The sequence below is a fragment of the Notolabrus celidotus genome, chromosome 22 (genome assembly GCF_009762535.1).
Source record: "Notolabrus celidotus isolate fNotCel1 chromosome 22, fNotCel1.pri, whole genome shotgun sequence".
In the NCBI taxonomy this organism is placed as follows: domain Eukaryota; kingdom Metazoa; phylum Chordata; class Actinopteri; order Labriformes; family Labridae; genus Notolabrus; species Notolabrus celidotus.
The window spans coordinates 19,500,816-19,523,236 of NC_048293.1; the positions used below are offsets into that span (position 1 = coordinate 19,500,816).

Consider the following 22,421-nt stretch of genomic DNA (forward strand, 5'->3'; position numbering starts at 1 on the left):
CAGCTTGAAGAGAATCATCAGAGGGATTACAGGTGCACTCAAACAAGCTGCTGTGGCCGGAGGAAAAGCTTAGAGAGGGACTTGTGTGCTGCAGGTGAGTTGCTGGTTAGGAAGGCATGGAAAAGGCAGCACTGTTACACACAAGTCGTCTCACCCTGACCCTCCATCACGGTTCACAGCTTCTGTTCCTCCGCTGATTTTCCGGCTCAAATGGGTGTCACAATGCCATGAGCAGCATCCCCCGGCACTCTCTGTGGCTTTCCACTTGCCAACTCATTGTTATTCCAATGGAAGTAAGAGGAGAGCACACAGAGCAAACAGTTAAACTCAAGCCAAAAGCAGGAATATGAATTGAAGGGATCTGGTTCATATTCCAAAAAATGACTATCTTTTATCAGTAGGTTACAGTGAAACATTAAGAATGAGCTCTGCAAAGAAAACTCTGTATTTGTATGAAAGAACATTCTGATGCGAACATAAGCAATACAGGCCACCTACACCTACCTCACACATTTAATTGCTCATTAACCATATTAATCCCACACTACTCTTGCACTCAGATTACTTTTCATACATTGCATATAAAATGATTTATTATTGCTGTTGTGTTTGCTGCTCTTGCTTGTCTTTTATGCTCTTGTTCGGCTTCTTGTTTTTTTTCTTTGGTTTCAACCGGGACCTGAGCATAACATTTTGTTCCACCTCACGTGACAGCATGAATCCTTGAATCTATACCTGCACCAGGACCCTGGCACAGCTCATCCAAAAGGATTGCAGTCATTTTTATAATAATTTCTTAATGAAATATTCTGCAAGGCCTGTTGCATAGATACATGTATGTATATGTTTCCTATGCCAGACATATGCACAATGTGAAAACAAAGTTCCCCAAGAGACAAAATAACAACATTTGGCTGTATTCATCCAATCAAACTACTTTATAATCATGATTTTGAAGTATCTGTCTGGCCCAAATGTATGACGTTTTTTTCACCTTAGTACTATTTGATGGAGCTCCCAGATATTTGTATGCCTGGTAGTATTGACCATCACAAACTGCCTCAGTTTGAATCTGGTCTACACCTTTGTTCATGTTTGTTCTCAGTCCTCGTCTCTGACAAGTCTGAAGATGAAAAGAAACTCAACTATGAGAGCCTTGCAAACTGGGGAAAGGTATCAAAATGAGATCTGAGACACCTGAAGGCTTATTGCAGATTGTCACCTGAGGGGAAAATCTGATGATGAAGAAGTAACACTTAGGGGCAAATAGAATCTACATTTTAAGAATGACACCTCTGTAGTTTCAAAACCAACACTATTAAAAAAGTTACCTTTGGCCTTTTGAGAGAGCTTTCTTTACTGCAATGATGGATTTGTTGGGTGCATGCATCAGTTTTCTTTGTCGTAATCATCTCAGGAGTCAGTGCATTATTATGCTCAGGCTGTTTGCAAGACTTTGCAACATCTAACTGACTTACTGCTCTGCCCTTGAGCAAGGCACTACACCCACCACACAAGCAGTTGCTCGAGCTTGTAAATTGTATTTCTGCAGATACAACTTAACCCACTGGAACTTCCAGGCTTGGGTTTTGGGTGTGTGGTGTTAAATGTCTGAAACAGTGAAGTCTGTAACTGACACAGAAACTTAATGTCCCTTTTCCCTCCATCAGGAGGTTGTTAGGCTCTCCTGAAGAACAGAAGTACGTCTGGGTGAGTGTGTGGGCACCTGTTTGCTGCTTGTAGGCTGTCACCATGAAGAAGCAGCGCTAAGTGGATGTGACTGCTCTGATTGCACTCCCTGGGAAAGCGAGAAGAAATAGCCTACCTCTGATCATCAACGCGTCATATAATGTTTCAGCGCACGCCCCTCCCCCTGTCTCGTTTTTTCCCCTCACTCAACCTCTCCTTTGACTCACAGAGGCGGCTCACCACTGGTGCACGGACCGTGGAAGATACGGGCGGAAGATGGCTGACTTAGCCGGGCACCGCGAGCCCCCGGCGGCATCAGCAGCGTCACTCGGGTCGCTGAAAAGCTGCAAGACATCCGCCGTCTGGCGACTGTAAACAGCTGCCTCTCTCGCCCCCTCCTCTCCCCTCTCCTCACCGCAAATATTGACAGAAGTATCACAGAGAAAATATGGCAGAGATGGAAAAAGAGGGCAGACCTCCGGAAAATAAAAGGAGCCGAAAACCAGCTCACCCGGTGAAGAGGGAAATAAATGAAGAGATGAAGGTAAAACGAGCTCCGTGTGGCCGGGCTGCATGTGATTACGCGTGGAAACAGAGTGGTTGTGAGGAGCATGCATGTCTGTTGAGGCACTAACAAGGCGCCCTCAGTGGAAATGTAAGATGCACTCATGTGAAATAGGCTGCATGATAGTCAAACTTTGATTTATGATTTTTCTACTCAAGTTCCATTGTCATGTATCCACGCTGAGTGCCAGCCTCAGCAGCGCACCCTGCCAATGCGCCGCCTGCACAATGGATGCGGCACCCATTCACTGCTGCTGTTCTAGTAAGTTTTGGATCAGTGAGAAATACAGGCAACGTTCCTGTCGCTTCGTGTCATGATTCCTCTGTTTGTGTGCCCTGCCTTTCACAGCTTACTCAGAGTTAATGGAAAATCCGGTGCGTCAGTGAAGGCGTCAACAGTGCCTCTACTATTACTATTAATACTGTTACACTACGGCGCAGCGGAAAACAGCCAGTGTGCATAATTAGTAAAAATCAATGGGGGAACACTCGCCATACTCAGTGTTTTCTGCGTAGATTTGTGTCGTGTATGTGTGTGTTTTGTGTCTGCGTGTGTATAGCCTATGTGTGTGTTACCCAGCTGCCCAGAGGCGTGTGATCCAGATGTGCGTCTTTGAGCTTTACGCACTCGACAAGAGCACATTGTCTCGGCCTGCTCGGCTCTCCTCCTGAAATAATCACACACACGTTGTTTCTATTCGTGTTTTTTCCCCCCTGCTCGCTACACATTGTGATATTTGAGCTCCGCGCGGTTTATTGTGGAGAAAGAAAAAAAAGTGTTCCTGGCATTGGTGTGTGTGAGGCTCAGGCTGTGTGTCCGCTTTGTCTTCATCTCTTCATTGTTTGTACACATTTGGCCGGGGACACTGAGTGTTGGGCTGGTATGGGTGGAACTGCAGGTGATCACATCGAGGAGAAGAGTGGAAATTGTAATTTTAGGCTTTTAAGAGGGGGGGGGGGGGGGGGGGGGGGGGGGGGAAGCAGTGGAGGCTGAGTCCCAAAACAACCCTGGAATAAAGCCTTTTTGTGTTTAGACCGCTTCAAAATACGAGCTGTGTTCACGTGTCACTGCATGTTGTATTTTATAGTAAAATCTAAAAATAATGCTCTTTTTATTGATGAATGTAAACGCATTGTTTGTGAATGCAGCTGCAGAAGATGCATTCATCATCGTTATTATAAAGCCTTTGGAGAGAGGCAGCAAACTACAGTAATATTACATTATAATGAAGCCTAAAGCTGTGTAACACTGATTGAAAGCTGGTCTTCACCACTGTTACAGAGTACTGTAATTATGTATTTTCCTTGTTTGGTCAACGTAGTTGCAGCATGAGCAGATGCTTTTCACAGTAGTCCTTGTTTCCTAAAAATACATCAGAGAGGGAATTTCTTTCATTAACAGAATTCTGGAGTATGATTATCTTTCGATGAATTGAAAAAAATATTTATCATGGTGCTCACTTTGTGGGGAATTGCAGCTCATTCATCCTCCTGCTGCCTGGGTGATTGGGGGTGACATGCAGGGTCTCTCCATGGAGAAATCTGCCTCTTTCTTCTTAACAGGGGAGCACTTGGGGAGGTCTCAGTGGAGCGTTTTGAATGAAGGAAATCTTTATGAGCATCATTTAAAGCATCCTCTTGGCACATTAGGACCCATTTTATTTGGTCATTTGTATCAGAGAAAAAATAACCACATCTATTTGGGCTGGATGTGTAAAAAGAAATGCCCTCACTAAACGTTTATCAGACCGGCCAAATAATTATAAGATGTCAGCCATCAATCAGAGATGATGGTTTTTTTTTGCAGGCCTGTAAGTTGAACTGTTAGATGATAAATGCAGGGACATCGGTCATCACTCAAAGCTCAGTGAATCGACATTTCTGTCAATACTTTGAACATCTCATTTCATAAAAGCCACTTCATTTATAATTTGTTTTGTACGGCACATTGTTCAGCTGCAATCAGTCAAACTGTGTCTGAGATTTGAACTGAAAGGCCAAATAAAATATGGCTTGTGTGGATTTTTAGATAAAACAATACAGAACATATAGATATGGTGCTGTATTGATGGTGTGTAGGTAAAATCAGTCCCACAACAGCATCAGTATCTCCCATCAATACCAGGGGAAGCTCCTGAATGGAACAGCAGATGTGGTTAAGGTGTCATAACACTTTCATAGGCTAAACAAGTTCGATTGTCGCTCATTACGCAACCTTGAATTTCATCTCCTATTGCATATACACACACACACATACTTAAGTGGCTGTCTACAAATTTAATTTAGGAAAACAGTGATCCAGAAATAGAATGAAGGGAAGTAGAAAAGAGCTGCAGCTTTTCTTTAAATACCTTTGTTGATAATGTGAAATTATTGGACATAAAATGGAGTCATTTTATTTAATAAGACATGGATACATTCAATATGAAACAACAAGAAGTCATGTTGGGTAGATACTAATACAATTGTAAACCTGGAAACATCATTGGCACCTGCAGAGAGAGTTTATTAACACTAAGCAATTGTTGCAGTAAACTAAGTTGAATTGATTTCCTGCATGAAGAATGCTCGGCTGCTAAAGACAAACAGCTTCAGTTTGTTCTCCTCTCTCATCTTCAACATTTCAGACCAGTGCCGGAGGAAAAAACACACACACACACACGCACACAAACACAGACACACAATGTGCCCTTGTGAAGGATCATACTCAGAAAAACCAAACAGTCTGACAGTGTTTCCTTCATCTGGCTGCTTAATGTGTGCCACGGTAAAATAAGCCCCGGTGAGTAATCAAGGAGAAGGAGGAGTGGGCATGAAGGGGATATGAGAGGCTGGAGAGTGGGCTAAGAAACAGAGGAGAAAGGAATGTATACAGCGCAGGGCTGGCTAAGCTGTAAAAACTGTAATCTGAGTGTCTCTGCTGGATCAGATATCAAGGAAAGTAGAGGGAAATGAAAGCAGAGGAGAGGGAGAGGCCGAGGAGGAGGAGAAGAGAGAGAGAGAGAGAGAGAGAGAGAGAGAGAGGGAGCAGGGGAGTGGAAAAGTGGAGAAGGAGAGGAGGAGGAGGCGAAGGGAAACTTGGCGTGTGGATTCGGGAATGTTATCACGGTGTACAGTGACCTGCTCTGGTTTCTCCCCGCAAGGTATCTGATTCCCACCACCATCATTACCACAGGCCCTACTGACCATGAAGGGGTCTCATGGAGGGAAACAAGGGAGGAGACTTTGGAGACACAATTTTAAGTGTATTTTTATCATCATCGTTTCTGAATACATGACAGGGAAGTGCCAGCTGTGAGTCTGTACTGAAAGTATTATCACTAGTTATCCTGCAAAGACTCAGTGAAACCTCCAGCTTATCTCTCTGACTGTGTGTCTTTCTGATTTGGACAAAGGAAATTTATTCCTGTTTTTTCCTGCTGACATTTAAGATGAGACAACTAAATATCACAATCGGAGGTAAAACTCAAAGTGTGTCATAAAAGCATCTGCAAAAGCAGTGCGATTTTAAATCTGATGGCACAAAAGGCTTTAATTTTACATGTCATCTTGACAAAAGTATGCTTTGTGAGCATTCAGACTCCAGAGATTGAGGCTTTCAATGCAGGTATGTGGATGTAGATGGATGAAATTAAATGGTCAATATCAATTCAACAGCACCACCATTCAAAGTGACCATTGTTTAAAAAAACTCTCTGATATTCTGATTTTGGTGAATCCAACACTTGGTTCGTATCTAGCACAATATTTTGTGTAATCCACAATAACACAAAAGGACAAACCGATCTAGGAAGTGGTACCCAAACATCGCTGATGTTCAGATGCAGAAAATTACTGTTTTTAACAATGGAGGCTGGCGGCCTTAGAGAGAGTGGTGTAAAGCCTGTTTTAAAAATAGCATCTCACTCCTTAATTCTAATATATATCACTCTAGTGATCCTTCTTTTATGTTGTTAGGCTTTTCATAATAACACACTGAGCTGTCAGGGCACAAACATGCTGTTCAGGGCCGTGTCCAGACTTTTTGACTGAGGGGGTCCTGCAGCTGTGACACTGACTCATGCAGGGGTGGCATGAAGTATGTGTGGTCACTAGCATGAATGACATTTCTTAAGTATTTCCCTGACCGCTTATCATTTAACATGAACATACTGTTAACATTTAAAGCTAGGGTTGGTAGAAAACTTGCATGAATTTGAATGTAGCATTTCCTCAGCACTCCGTCTAACCCCTCCCCCCCTTCCCTCGGAGCTCCTCCAAAACGACGCCCCTGCTCACATGCACGAGCGCCGCCGATTCACAACCATATGATCGTGACTGATTCAAAACCGGTCCTCAACACATCGTTTGTGTTTTGCACTACATCAACTCATGTCTCACTCAGCAGTAAGAAAACACCAAAACATTATCATAGTGAAAGTTAAAAACACAAACAAACAGGAAATGTACGTGCAGGAGGCGGCAGAACGGCTGGATGGGATTTAATTGGTTTCATAATTTGGCTCCTGATGACAGGGTTTGGTTGGTGTTTCCCAGGTTCACTCTGGCTGTAGATAGTGGCTTGTTTTCGCTCTTTTTTAAGAACACATTATGTATTGATTACCATCGGGACATATAGATCATTTAAAACTGTTACAAAAAGTGTATCTAAATCTGACTACCAACCCCAGCTTTAAGTATCATACAGATGCTATATTCCTGTGTACATGTTCCACAGCTGACAAATGTGACTGTCAAAAGAGAGCAGGAGGCGATCTTTGTAGAGAATAACTTGTTACACGTGCGCTAGACAAGGTCAGCCAAGACTGCTTTGTCCAAAGGGGGCGCCAAAATCACTACAAACTGAGGGTTCCTCTTAGGAGCTTTAAGTACTGAAAATGCCAATCATACTTTAGGATTTTGGATTTAGAAATACAGATATTAACCTGCAATTGTTACAAAATGTGGGATTCCTCCATTTATTCCTCATGAATAATGAGAGTTGAGCTTCATAAGCTGTTTCAAAGCCATATAAATGTGTTTAAAATGTACTAACTGATTGTAAACCAATTTGGTGCGGAGAGTTAAATATCTTAATTTCTTCTGGACTGTGTATAACAGATATATGAAGCCATCTTAATTCAACCATTGGTTCATGAGTACTGATTTGAAGCCTTGAGTTGGTTCTTTTAGATATGGACATGTTGTTTTGTTGAAACCAGAAGTGACCATATTTTACAAGAGGAAGGATACACATGTCTCTGTCATGGTTGACATGCTGCCATGGTAGCTTGTCAATCAAGGTAGCCATGCCCTAAATAACTCACTGCTTTATCATCAATTCCGTTATCAACAAGACCAACATGGAGAGTGTTTGAGCTTTTAAAGTAAAGCACAAGATTTCTTTATATTGTTTACAAGGGAGCATCCTGAGTGTACGATGTTAAAGAGGTCACCAAGATCTATTCTCCGGGGACCACAATTGTCATGGAGCTTACAAATCTCATGGAGCGATTAACCTCCCATTCCTGAGATATTCTTCCTCTTGTCAGGGCTGGGCATTTTCCTTGATTGTGGCAGGAAAGAAAAGATTTGAGTGATCACAACATAATAAAAGCCATTCATTTAAACATCCAGATTTTGCAGCTTTAGCAAACAAACAAACCTCCCTTCTAGTTGACCTTTTGCTCTGTTTGAGGTTTCCAAAGCCTTTAGGATAAATAAATCTGCCAAATAGAGATGAAGTCTGTGTTAAACCAGATCAAACAGCTTTACATCCAGCGTCACATATAGACATCTGTGGCTGCCTCTCTGCCTCCAACGCCTCTTCCTCCCCAGCTCAACCAGAGCCAAAGTTGGTGCTGCTGCTGCTTTCATCAGCCGCCAACCAGGATTAGATTGCACTCTTAATATTACTCCCACTTTCTCAAAGTAGTGGGGTGACACAGAGGACAGGGTGGCAGGCCTGAAAGAGAGACACAGAGAGAGGCTGTGTTTTTGTCACAGGGATGTGGTTATTTAACAGCATCCGTTTTACTTGACACTGCATTCAGGTTGGTTTAACTCATTTGTGCAAAAAGGAGGATATTCTCCTTTAAGTCTCTCTCTCCTTTCAAGGTTGTTTCCTTGTTGTCGAGCTAATTGCTGCACATGTGTTTGCCAAGATGAACACTCGGGAGTTTGTCAGATCAGTCACTTTTGGAAAAAAATCTGACCTGATGATAATCCCTGTGCACAAGACGTAGAGTCTCTCAGTTTATCATGAAGAGTTTTAAAGCCTCTGAAAACCCTGATCCACTTCTGCCTGCTATTTTCATCAGGGTACAATACAGTTTCAATCCAGAATCTTACATATTATTTAACTTCAATTTTAATAGATCTGAATTGGACATAGTAAATAATTACAAAACTTTGACCATTAAGTGTGTAAACCAGTCGAATGAAGGGTCCTAGATCAGTTATTTACATCATGAACACTGTTGGCTGGTGATTATTGACAAAAGCAGATGGAGCGTCCAACTTGGTTGGATGTTTTTTTCTGCTGCAGGGGGTTGGGGGGCGCTGAGTGGGCCATTGTTGATCTTTCTTTGGCTGTGGTAGTTAAGCACAGGCACAGTGAGTAGTTTGGGAAAATATAGCACCAGCTAATGCCACACAACCACCAAGTAGGAGCATCTCAGCTAATGTTGGCACCAGCTATGATCTGTTATTTTTGTAGCAGACTGCTGTTATGAAGAACAGACCGATGACTCAAACATGTAAAGCCTTATACCCCTGTGTTAGGGCCTGTGTCCACTAGTGGTCTTATTTATGCTGGCAGCACCTCTTTCTCTGCAAAACCAATGCAATTCAGCGTTCTTTGCTCTCAGCTTTGCTACTTTTATCACCAATCAAGTCAAGCCAAGTCAACTTTATTTATATAGCACATTTATAACAACTAATGTTGCCCAAAGTTCTTTACTAGTTGAAAGTACAAGAAGACAATAACAATCAGCAAAACATATTTATATAAAGTATTAAAATCCAGGAAAATCAATTAACATCAAAATTCTAAAGTAGTGTGACTTCTGATATTAGCTTTGCCAAAACAATGGCAGAGGTCCAAGCTAATGGGAAACTAACCACACTTGTTTTTAAGTGTTTCAAGGTCAAGATCTGCTGCAAAGAATCCCTTTCCATTAATTAAGTTTTCTTTGCTAAATTTCATTGAATGCAAGCAAATATAAAGCATACAGAGCAATGCAAAATGAACTTAACAGCCAGAGGCAGAAGTGCCAGGGACAACTTTCATAACCTAGGAATAGTAAGCACAGGTGAGAAGCGCTCTGAAATTGAGGTTGTGTGCGTTACCAGCACAGAAAATGGAGGTAGTGGACACAGGCCCTTACTGTTGAGTGCAGAGTCAGAAAGATGTCAGTCTAGTTATGAATGTTAACCTAACTCTAAAATTTTTGTCAATGCTTTATGAGATGCTCGATTTTAAAATTATGCATGCATTTTTCATATTTCAATCTAGTTTCCCTGAGGTCTTAAGAACAGTGTGAGACATGAACCTCAACCAGAATACAGAGTGTCCTTATACACACCAGTTACCTTTGTATTGGTGGGCTATTCATTGCATCTAATTTGTCTGACCTGCATTTATGTGAGTTCTGGAGAAGGATAACCTGTTGAATACAGAGAATGCATACAAATACCAGACAGACATGACAGTTTTTAAATGATAGTTATTGGGAAATATTAAAGTGGTCCAAAATGCCATGAAAGCGTGCTTACTGGTTTCTCTACGGACCACACAGTTGTGTATTTTGCTGTCAGACCCTAACTTTAGCTCTGCTCAGACTGTGGTACTAAATCTGACTTCCAGGAACCTTCAGGCAAAGAGCACACTGCTGTCACTCATCACTGTTCAAGTACAAGTGTTGTTCAAACCAGAGCTGTCCTCATTAACAGCCTTCACTGCTTTATCATCATCTTTAAAAAAAAACCCTCTGTGAACAAAACCCGGAGATTGTGAGTGCTTTAATCAAACTTTAACCGCTCTAAACAAGAGCTGCATTCATTGTTGCTTCAAAGTTAATTGGCTGACACTGTCTATCTCACCTTGAGGTCTAGAAAGTTCCAGAAACTCACACTGCTTTTATTGTTGTGAACTGAAATGTTATTGCAGAAACAGATATGTGTGTGGCATTTTTCATCAACCGCAAAATGATGCTTGCTTCACCTGTCAGTGACTCATACCATAGCCTCTACCTTTGTGCCTCGTCTTCCCATTGACTACGCCACCACAGTGGTATTTCATAGCAGGCAGATCAATAACTCCTGTCATTCTGCATTAATAAGTGCTCCCCGGCATTCACAATCCCCAATTCACTTCTACAGATGAGCGGAAACTCCGTCTGAACAAATATCCTGAGAGAAACACTAAAATCGCTTCGAAACTGACTTAATGTGCCGATGGAGCAGGAGGAAATCTGCCTCTGTAACTTCCACTCAGTGTCTCAGTTATACACACGTCTGCTCAGTGCCTTCCTTACTATAATACCACTTAAAGCAATATATCCAGTGTGTTGTGCTTTGTTAATTGAATTTGTATCAAGCCATTAACTCGATCGACAAACCTGTTGTGTGCAGGCTGCATGCAGGGTGTCCATCAGGCCCTGCTGTGTCGAGCTGCAAAGTTAATTTGTGAAAATAATCCCAAATACAACAAACCTATACTGACAGATCACCTCACGGATTCACTTTATTTACTCAAGTAAAATTCTGGTTTCAGATTCAGTCACTTTTCCACCCACAAGAAATCACAAATCAATACTTGAGACCTTCCTCCAGCAGTGAGTGAGCACTCTGCAGAGAAATCTGGACTCACCCAATGTAGAAGTTTATTTTTTAAACCCATCCTCTTGGCATAAAGTGTCACAGAGTAGTTGATAGATGTGGACTTACTATGTGCAGTGTGCTCATGTTTTTACGAGTCAGCCTTAGCGGTCTGTCACATTGTGTTCTGTCTTATCTTGTTCCCTCTCTTTAACCTCTTTGCTGATCCTGCTCATGGATGGAGAGTTTCTCTGAATGTTAACAGGTTCCTGCTCTCTTTCAGTGGACTTCTACACTGTGATCTTTACTGTGGAAAATGTAAACACAGGATCTTTTAGTTTGGATGGGGTCTGCCAGAATTGGACGCATTCACAGCAGTGACAGGTATTAAGAATGACAATATTGGGGTGCATGTTGCGCCTGAGGATATAGTCCTCCCCGCTGGCTTGACTCCAAGGCATTACTCTTTGCTGCATGTCCTCCTCAACTCCCTTCTCCCTCCATATTTTCAGTCTCTCTTTCAGTTGTCTTATTTAGTTAAGGTTCAAAAAAGTACTTCAAAACAAAACAAAAACAAAGGATGACAATATTGATGTTAGGGATTCACCAATTGAGAATATCAATGCCAAAATTAATGAGTGAGCATAAATTCAATGATACACATTTACAAAACAACCTTTAGTAGCCTATGCTGGCATGCTGCAGTTAAAGGTACAGTATGGAATATTAAGCAGCATTTAACAGAAGAGGCCTGATAAAAAGGTGACCATATCTGCATTATTAAGGTAAAAACATCAGGTCATAGATCTTTAGGTATGGTTGTTGTTCACCGATTGAAGCTGTTCAATCCTTGGCTCCACCAAGCAGCATGCTGACATGTCTTTGGGCGAGATAGTAAGCCCTAAAGTGAGTGTTTGTGAAAGGGCAGATTTGATCCTCATATTGCGCTTCCACCAGTGTGATAATGTGGTTGTGAATTGGAGAATGGTGTCATGCACTGTAAAGAACTTTAAGTGGTCAGAATGCTGATATGCCGTATACAGTACAAGTAGTCCAGCTGACAGGTCTGCCTCTGCCCAGAACAAGGCCACCCCCCAAGGGCCCCCGCCCCAACACACACACACTTTCAATTCAATTTTGCTTTATTGGCATGCACAAAGACATATTATTGCCAAAGCACATAAATTCATACACATACATTACATATATATTCATAACATTTTATATTCATTTCATATATATTAGTCTCTCTCTCTCTTTCTCTGTCTCACAAGAGTCACGAGACATTCTCTTACATGATATCAATGTTTCTTCCTCTAAATAAACCACCTTTATTTTTTCAATCAGTCTTTTAAATGTAAATATGTAAAACAGATACTGGTTGTGTTCCATATGTCATGTTCGAAGACTATCCAGGATCACTGAAACTAATTTCAGTCTTTAATACCTGCTGCTCTGACTCTGAGTCAGGTGCTACATCCCCGACCTCGCTCTGGCCGGGCAGCGAGCCCCTTCCACTGACATAGCAGCCTTTCTCTCTTTCTCTCTGTCTCTCTGTCTCTCTCTCTCTCTCTGTGACCGGCGCTGCAGCCCCTCCCGTTCCGTGCTCATCTATACACCTGCTCTCTCCTCCTCTCTGTCTCTCATCTCCGGAGAAACAAGCCTCAGCTGCATCCCCTGCTCTGCTGTCACCTACTTTCAGAGAGGACATGTGGTTTCATACACGCCAACAGACTTGAAGATTTAAGCTAGGTTGAAATCTGGTCGTGTGCTGTGTGTTTAAATGTCTTACCTTCATGTAGATTATCCTCTTCAATGTCCAAATCTTATGATTTCCCCTCCTTTGATTCTCTCTTCTCTTTTCTCCTGTCCTTTCTGTGCACCTGAGTTCTGATGACCGACAGTTTGCAGTAACAGGAGGAGGGCAGGGGTTAGCCAAAAGAGCTTTTGACTTTGTGTGCATGGTGAAGTAGGCAAAACTGTTTTTGCATGAAGGGAAAGTCAAAATGTTTTCAACCACTATGTCAAGGAAAATTATGAAAATGAAATCAGGACAAGCTTTAAAGTTTCATCTTGACAAGTTAGAATCTCATGAAAAAAAAACAGTTTTTCAAGCTAGTGAAAATCAGAACTCCAGGGTCTCAAATTATTCAAATATTTTCTAGGATCAATCGAAAAACAAATTTAGAATGCATAAAAATAATAAAATAAAATGTCCAACTTCTGAAAAGTGTTCATTTACCCTCATGGCTTGGTTGGGGCTCCATTACCTCAAATTACTGCATCGGTTTGTCATGGCGTGCATAGAGGCGGTCAGCGTGTTGCTCTGCAGAGGTGTTACTGAAGCCCAGCCTTCAGCATGTCTGCATTTTTGGGTTGGGTGTTTCTTATCTCCCTCTTGACACATAATCCACAGATCCTCTAAGAGTTAAGATCAGGTGTATTGGTTGGCCAATGAAGCACAATAACATCAAGGTCAGCAACATTTGGTGGGAGTTTTGGCGCTGTGGGCAGGTGCTAAGTCCTGCTGGAAGACAAAATCAGCATTGTCATAAAGCTTGTCAGCAGACGGAAGCATGAAGTGCTCTAAATCTCCTTGTAGATGGCTGCGTTTGACTTGATTAAACACAGTGGAGCTTTATACAATTGCAGTCCATTTACTAGATTCTAAAAACTGAAGAAGGAGGAGAAATCTTTGACGTCGTAGATGTGAATTAGGCTTCACCAAGATGACTTCAGATGCATCTCTTTGTGTCAGTCTCTATTTTCCTGCTGAATTCAGAGCAGCTCAGCATTCAGAGTCAGATGTGCCAGGTTTCACTGAACTGCTCTGACACAATCTGACATATCGACAGGAGCTGCTCGTAATAGACATCAAACAGCTTGATGTGGTGACTGATGAGTGAAAGCTGCTGCCATGATGATATAATGAAGTCAAGTGGGACTGGCGATAATACTAAACTGACTTGTATCTTGTCAATATGATCTGGAGTAAGCCCATCAGTGCTTGTATTTCTGCAGGGTGAGTGTTGTTGTATGTGAGCCTGCTGCTGTTGTGTGGTTCTATCAGCTGGTGTTGTGTGGTCTCATATTTAAGGCTTTTAAGCACAAATTAAGATTGGCTTGTTTATCATTTCAAGGTTAACCTCTGGAAATGTATTTTGCTGCAAGATTACTTTAAGCACAGAGGACCAGAGTTCTCTCTAAGCCAATAGTTTAGGGAACTGTGACGAATATTTTATCACACAGACCAAATAATTAATCTGATTCATCCTCATTCATCGCTGCTTTTTCCAGACAGAACATTTCCATCGAAGTTTAACAGACAGAATATAGCTGAAGCATTTAGTTTAGGAGAGGGTTCAGTGAGCAGACATTTTTGGAGGTGTGCATGCTGAGAGGTGTGGAGATAATGGACTGTATGCATTAGCCGGGTTATGTTTTTGTTTTGAGCAAAGTGTTTATTCACTGTTTTATGAGAGGATTTTATAGAGGGGATAGATTTATACATCACCTGCGTGGAGTTTACATTTTTTTTTGCATACCTGCAATAACTCTCTGCTCGCATCATCGCTGTGCTTCAGGAGAATGCTGACTGTTGTTTAGTGACGGGGATCAAACCTGGTCGTATTGAGGAAGAATTTTACAAGGAGTTTAAGGAATGTTGCAGGAGGGCACCCTTGCCTGAAGCTAATACTATATAAAAGTCCTTTGCCCACCCTGGCCTGGCAGAGCTTAGGATCCCCTGTTGTAGTCTCTTAGCTCTCTATAAGCTGGTTCATGTGCTGTGGTAGAGTTCTTACCACAGTCTTTATTACACTCTGATAACAACCCCCTCTGTTATTGCACCATGAGAGGGACCATTAGTTTAGCTGGGTGCACACAGCCCAGACCTAAACCCAATTAGATTGACCTGCACTGATATAGAAGACCTAGAGAATAAATAAAAAAACACACTGTGGTTTTGTCAGGGTGCAGCTTTAAATCTAGAGTGAGGTCCTAACACGTCTGCCTAATTAAAAAGAGAAATGTGGTATCGTGGACAAATCAGGAGCTGGTTTTAAAGTCAAGGTCCCAGGGGAGGCACAGCTAATGCAACAAAGAACCAAACTGTTGCATTTATTTTCCAGAAGTGACCTCAAATCTTTCCATCTCAGTGCTTTGAGTGGATAAAAATAAGTGCCCTTGTTCACTTGTTGACATCATGTGGCTAGTATCAGTGAATCGTTGTTATAGTGCTCTAGATTTCTACTGTTATGAAAAGATGCTAGAAGATGATTTTCAGAGCATATATTTATCGAGAAAGCTTCTCCTGAATCTCTGCATCTCTGCATCACCATGAACCTGTTCAAGTTTCTGTGACCTTTTGGATCCAGGCCAGTTGTTTCCCTTTTACCCAGATTTTCCTCGTTCATCCAACGCTGTAGGGACCTGCGAGTTAATGTTTATTAGACATTACTTCCTGGGTAAAAAAAGACAAGTGAGCATCATGTTGTGCCTGCAAAAGGATGTGAGCGTTGAGTAATGTGTCATGGGTAATGTATTTTAGGTGCCATCATTAAGAGAAACTGTGATAAGGAGAGGACAGGAGAGAGTACCAGTAAATTAAGAAGTGTGGTACTACCTACTGGAGCGTACCTGCCCACTTAAAGCACTGAATTAGTCCTCTTTACAACCCATGAGACATTTTCATGTCCAAAAATTTACATTTGATTTGACCTTATAAAAAGAAAATCAATCATTACTCACCTTTCATTTGCTTTTTTTCCTGCACCACTGTTAATCGGTACTCTGGCAGGAGACATCTTTACTCGATGATGCAAAGTGAATAATTTTGATACCATGCAATTTCCCCCCCACATTAAAACCTAATGAATATAACCACATACATGCAGTGCACAGATAACCCACAAGGGCATCTACCATGAGACTTTTAACTAACACAGTGAAAGGCTGATGACGATCAGTGAAACATTTATCATGGATATTTTTGACATTTTATTTAAAAGATAAGACAAGAAAACAAAGAAGAATGGTTTTAGGAAATACATTATACCCTTTATCTTGTGGCTCATTGTATATACATCTTGTTGATATGTGTGTATCAGGGGTAAAGTCACCACATAAAGACCTTTGTCTTACAAGCTAAATGTTTGTGTTGCAGAGTTTTGCAGAAAACACCATGAACGAGCTGCTGGGCTGGTACGGCTACGACAAGGTGGAGCTGAGAGATTCTGACAACCTGGAGATAGGAGAGACGCCACAGCACATCTCTGTCCTCAAAGGTATGGAGCTTGAATGTAATGTTTTTGGTGTTTTAATGTGTTAAAGAGGAAGTGCTCATAATTCTTGGAAGTAAAACTTGTAAAACTGTAATATGAGACGGTTAATGCATGCTATGTCTGCTAAACACCATGACAATTCTTTATAAAAGACCCAAAATGCATCTTTTTATATATTTTAAAATTATTTTAGGGCTTTTTATTGTGAGGACAGTGGATAGAGTAAGTAACTGTGGAAACAGAGAGGGGGAAGACACAGGGCAAAGGGCAGCAGGTCTGATTCTCTGTCTGAGCCTCTGTACATGGGGAGTATTATTTAACCGCTGAGCTAAACCAGCACCCTGAAATACATCATTTCTGAAACAGCTACTCACTGCAAGCAATGTGGTCTGGCTTTAACACACTTTCTTCTACAGTAATACAACTTCACAGGGTTTCAATGCTTCACTTCAGAGTTTTGATCGTTGGTTTCAAGTGGGCAGGACTCACATATGATCAGTGATTAGCAACATTTGAATCAAATCAATGTGTCTACAGATGGATTATTAGCTTCTGGAGCTGGCCACACTCACACGTCGGGTGATAAGAAAGAAATGCTGGTAATACAGGCAAATAATACACTGGAGAATACTGTAACTGACCAATCAGATTCCAGTATTTAACAAAGCTCTCAAAAAAAACACAGAATAACGCTGATAGTATCCGCAAACACTTCATACTCGTGTAGTTTTTACAGGCGACTTTTCACAGCTTTTCTCGTCTTTGATGCTGACCTACTGGCTCACACTTTAGGGCTTCAATTATAAACTTTACTGACCCTACCTTACAAAACATACTTCATCAGTTGTACCTAACATAACAGGCTTTGACATTATTATTTCATTATTTGCAGAGAGTGTCACTGCGTCTAATGGGTTTTATTTTCCTCGCCTTCATCTTTTTTAGAAAACTTGTTGCCAAAAATCCCAGCTTCAACAGAGAGCAGTGAAGGCTCTCCGGACCGAGCCAACAGCTCCCAGTCTCTGCCAGCCTCCAGGAACGGAGTCACAGAGCCCTCCACCACACCGTCCACCTCAATGCCCGGCAACAAGGAACATGGCAACCTGCCCATCATTGTCCCCATGATCCCTCCGCCTCTGATCAAGCCTCCTGCAGGTAAAGAACACTGGCACCTTTTTGGAAAGACACATCGAGTAGAGAAAGTGGTTCCAAAACAAAGTATCAAATTGTAGTCAAATGGGCTCCTTCAGAGCGGCTCCATAAAGTTTAAACTCTTCTGTGCTCGTGTATTTGTGTTTGGAACAAGGCTTCATTTTGATTTCCAAAAGATCAAGGTCATTTTCAGCACATCGCAGACTGCTTATTATATTCCCCGAACGCCCAATGTCACTACCTCCAACTAGAAGGAGCTGGCATAGATTTAATCCACAGATGTTCTCAAGACAGATTACATTGTAATGAAAGTAAAACCTGCTCGCTGATTCTCCACCACTTAACAGGAAATTGGATGTTTATGCAACGTGTAAACTTTCTGTCTTTGCAATGGCCTAAAAAAACATAGCAGGCAGGGACAGGCGACTAATGAGCTAGCTACCTGCTGTACACCTTGTTTTCCTCCACCTGCCCGAGCGTCAATATAACCCCATCAACTCTCTGAGGAAAAGTCCCCGTTCCTCAGCCAGACAGAGAGCTTCATTATCCCTTACGTCTGCTGTGGCACAGGAGGTTGGTCCGCCCCGGCGGAGGGAGCGAGCCTCCTTGGCATCGCCCAAGAGGAGTCCCCACTGGCCCTGCCTAGGCGGGGAAACAGATGGTGTGGTCCCACTTAAAGCCCAGCACCAACACGCCACCCGGTCGACACCCCCTTCAACTCGCCGCCCCCCAAACCCTCACACATATGCTGAATTATTCATGTGCCCTGCAAAATCCGACAAAAGACCTTTTGAGGTGCAGGTACGGTGGATGATGGTGGCATTTAGCATCGATGCTGCATAATTACTGACAGGTTTTTCCCCTCATGCAGATGTGAGTGTTTTCAGACGAGGTTGTTAAAATGAAGAGAAGGCAGAAAAACAATCCTACAGCGAGATGTGTCTTTGAATGAGAACGAATGAAGGTGTTGCATTTGTTCTATCCTGTTTGTTTCTCTGGTACACACATCAGTCCAAGAGATCTACAAGTCCTGGCCCCCCATCAGGTCAGCCCAGAATCAAACTCTGTCTTGTTTTTCTGTTGTTAATGCAGAGGGGAGCAACCAAGATGGACAAGAGAGAGTATGACCAAAAGACAGAGAAACTATAAGACTCAAAAAGACATCAAATATGCATGTTGGGTCCAGTGTGCTATCTTTAGGACCCAGGGGAGCTGTTCCCTTAATTGTGAGTTAGTCTTTACTTAAAATCTGACGACCCTGAAGATCCATTAAGCTCAACCAGAGGTGAAAAGCCCAGCCAGTGTGCGATAAGGAGGTGAAAGACTAATGGGCCTGCGTTTTTTTTTTCGCCTTCACACCCGCACTGTCATAATGTGATAATTGGGCGATACAGAAGGGAATCTCGGAGGAACTCTCTCATTGCAACAGCGATGCCGCTAAAAGCCCACCGCTCCTCACCAGCAGTCACAGTTTAGCACAGAGGAGACATTTCACCATCACAGAGGCTCTGCTTGAGTAAATGTTGCCAACACTGACCGCATCACATTACTGCGGCATCATATGTCAAACACACGGGTTAAGATTAGAGACTTTTGAAGCCATCACTGAAGATTTGTAGATAATCTTCTATTTAGAAAAACAACTACATGTTAGTTCAACATTATTACAGTTAAAGGAGGGAAGTTTTTCTTTCAGATGTGAAGAGAAGAAAGATGAAGCTCCTTTTTTGCATTTAAATCAAAATGTATTTTTGAAATGCTTTCTTCAGGCCAACCTCCCACGCAGGGCAGAAAACATGCAGGCACCTTTGACCAAAGGGAAAGAAAGAGAATCTAAAACACCAACAAAACAATAACAACTAAGAACTACTCCCATGACTGAAATTGGTGTTATCTTTAAAAACAAAGGGTATAAAAACAGTCAAATTAATGTTTTAGGAAAAGAGGTATCCACGCCCATATGTCCCTCTCTGCAAGGCCAACTGGTAGAATAGGTTGGCGGTTCAATCCCAGCTCCTCCAGTCACATGCCGAAGTGTCCTTGGAGAAAACACAAAACGGCTCCCAGGGACATAGTCAGCAGTGAATGTGTATGAATGGGATTACATATACTAATGATCCCCTGCTATGGCACCCTCTGCCATCAGTGTGTGGACGGCTGAATGTAATGAGTAGTGTGAAAGCACTTTGAGTATGGGGAGGCTAGGAAAGTGCATTTACCATATATTGGACTTACGAACACATCTTTTCTTTGCACAGAGCTCTGACATCAAGCACATTGCAAGCCATTGTTTTGTTACCATTATAGCCCTGACCTACGCAATGTGATTGAAACTCAAAGACTTTTATTCTTGAATTTTCCTTTATCTCATTTACGTATTTGTCAGTGTGTACTTGTGACAACTTGAGAAACTTGTATATGATTTAATCTTCCTCTGATACTTATCCTTCCCCTTTATTCATGTTTTTGTTTGTTTCTCTGATCTCAGCCTACTGGGATGCCCTTACAATAAACAATTTTTGGGAAATGAAGAACAAGAACCAAAAAACAAAGTGTAAGCCTATATTTAATTGATATATTATATTAATATACATGCTTATTCTGAATTTTAATGCAAGCAGCAGGTTTCAAAGATGGTGGAACAGGGACAATGAAAAAGCTGTATTGCTAAAAAAAAAAAAAAACCCTGGAGAAAAACCTCCCAACCAAGTGATATGAATTTAAAACAGACATGACTCTGTAGTGGAAATCACTGCATAGGCTCAAAATCCCTTCCAAAAGCTACCAAATATAAACCTGACCCAGAAACTCCAGTGGCTTCTCTGGACCCTTGCCCATTTAGCTTTCCTGTGGTCTAACCAATCAAAATTTGACATTCTTTTTGGAAATCCTGTATCCCACATCCTTCATATATCACTTATCATTCTCATGAGCTAGGAATGATCAGTATCAGTATCGGCCCTGGTGGTGAATAGTTGTTTCATACTTATTAAGCTACTGCCTCCTAACCCGTTTTCTCTCCATGTCTGATGTTTCTGTCCAGATGAAGATGCATCTAATGTGCAGATCATGTGCGCCTGGTGCCAGAAGGTCGGCGTCAAACGCTACTCGCTGAGCATGGGGAGTGAGCTGAAGAGCTTCTGCAGCGAGAAGTGCTTCGCTGCCTGCCGCAGGGCATATTTCAAGAGAAACAAGGTAAAAGTGCTCACTTCTTATTGGCTTGATACTTTGACAAACATTTACTAGAGACTTGGCAGATACAGTGTGTCACAAATCCCCTGGCAACTCCATGTGATTAGTCAGTCCCAAAGGAGAATATGAAATCAAAGATGTGGTCACAAAAATTCAACAAACAGGACGAAATTAATCTATTAATCACAATATATACTTAGAATTCTTACTCAAAGGTGAACACTCTTTAACAAATGGTATGATTTGGACAAAATGCATCATTTGTATCGTTATTTATTGTTTGTTTCTTTATCTGTTTGTTTGAAGAAGAACATTTCCCATGTCCATGTGTCAAGCAGGGATTTTGGGTTGAACACAGAGTAGCGTAGGTTACCATAAAGAGATATCATGGCAAACAGTTCCCTAAAGCTAAAAGAAACCTATCAACAAGCCCTCTTCTTTTTACACTCTACAGGACGCTACTATCCCCACAACACAAACGACAACTTGTGGCTCAACAGGGCGTAGTTTGGGCGTTATTTTTGATATATGAGGAGTTTGTTTCCAAAAATAGTGCACTTTTCTTTACACTAGGGAAAGACAACAACTTATTGTTATTTAAGTGTCAAGTTAGGTAGCAAAGAGAGCTTCTGTGTCGTGCTGTACAGGTTATGAAAATGCTTGTAGCATGCTGAACATGAGGACATAAGGAACAGTGTTCAGATTGCAAATTAAAACCCTGACAGCACTCCTTCTCTTTAAAGAATTAGAAAAAGGCCATTTTCCATGACTATCAATTAAGTGATTAAATTATATACTCTAGGTAAACTTTATTGAGATGACACCTCAGTTTATTTTAAAGGAGAAGAAAGCTGTTTTTGTCTTTTGTTGACCACCTTACAGAGGTATAGCACAAAATTGTCCAGACCTGTGTGGTATAAAAGGTTTTCGAGATAAAGTCAGATTTTAAGTTGGTGCTATTTTAACTTATGTACGTAGTGTATCTTCTTTATGAAGCAAAAACAAGACGTTTGCAGGGTACTTAACAAAATAACAAACTATGTTGAATAAATGGGAAAGAAAAGCTCAAAAGTGCAGTTACTATACTTTATTATAAACCCAGTTTTATCCCATGCCATATGCAATAACCTACGTGGATCAAAGTTACTTATTTTGTCAGTCATCACAAATTTCAAATGCTGTTTTTGTGCCTCCAACACGAAACCTTTATCATGTCAATCAGTGCCACGTTGCTTGGAGGTGGCATGAGCGCCTCAGACTTCAGGGCTTCTACTGTGAAGGTCTTTCTCTTTCACCAAGGAGACTGTCCCGTGTTAGACCAGAATCCTCTCCCCAGATGTAATATTTCTTAAAAAAAACATGATTTTTCAAAGACGGTATAAAAGATGGACGCAGTCTAAGGAAGCCTAAAGTGGCAGTGGCCATATTTGAAATTCAGATTCAACCTAGAAGCCCAAAACGCATCCATCATTGTAAAAATCTCATGTTCTAAAACTTTGTTGGAGTTTAGCATGGACATCCAACATTGTAACATTATATGGAGCAGCATAATAAGTCTCTTTTAAAAATCAATGCATCAAGAAATTTATGAAAGATGGAAATAAATGTGCACTACCAGTCAAAAGTTTGGAAACACCTTCTCATTCAAGGGTTTGTATTTATTTTAATTATTGTAAACACTGTAGATTAATACTAATACATCAAAACTATGAAAGAACATATATGGAATTATTTAATGAACAA

At 41.5% G+C, this 22,421-nt stretch overlaps 1 protein-coding gene across 1 annotated transcript in view; it reads left to right on the forward strand.

Annotated features, from left to right (window-relative positions):
• sobpa (sine oculis binding protein homolog (Drosophila) a) overlaps positions 1-22,421 on the forward strand; it is a 51,811-nt gene continuing 29,390 nt past the window's right edge. The window contains exons 1-7 of the mRNA XM_034675215.1: positions 1-94; positions 1,671-1,710; positions 1,919-2,233; positions 16,217-16,337; positions 17,280-17,489; positions 19,975-20,040; positions 20,530-20,681. Coding sequence (XP_034531106.1) covers positions 2,138-2,233; positions 16,217-16,337; positions 17,280-17,489; positions 19,975-20,040; positions 20,530-20,681 — 645 coding nt within the window. The 5' untranslated portion in view covers positions 1-94; positions 1,671-1,710; positions 1,919-2,137. The remainder of the gene's footprint in view (positions 95-1,670; positions 1,711-1,918; positions 2,234-16,216; positions 16,338-17,279; positions 17,490-19,974; positions 20,041-20,529; positions 20,682-22,421) is intronic.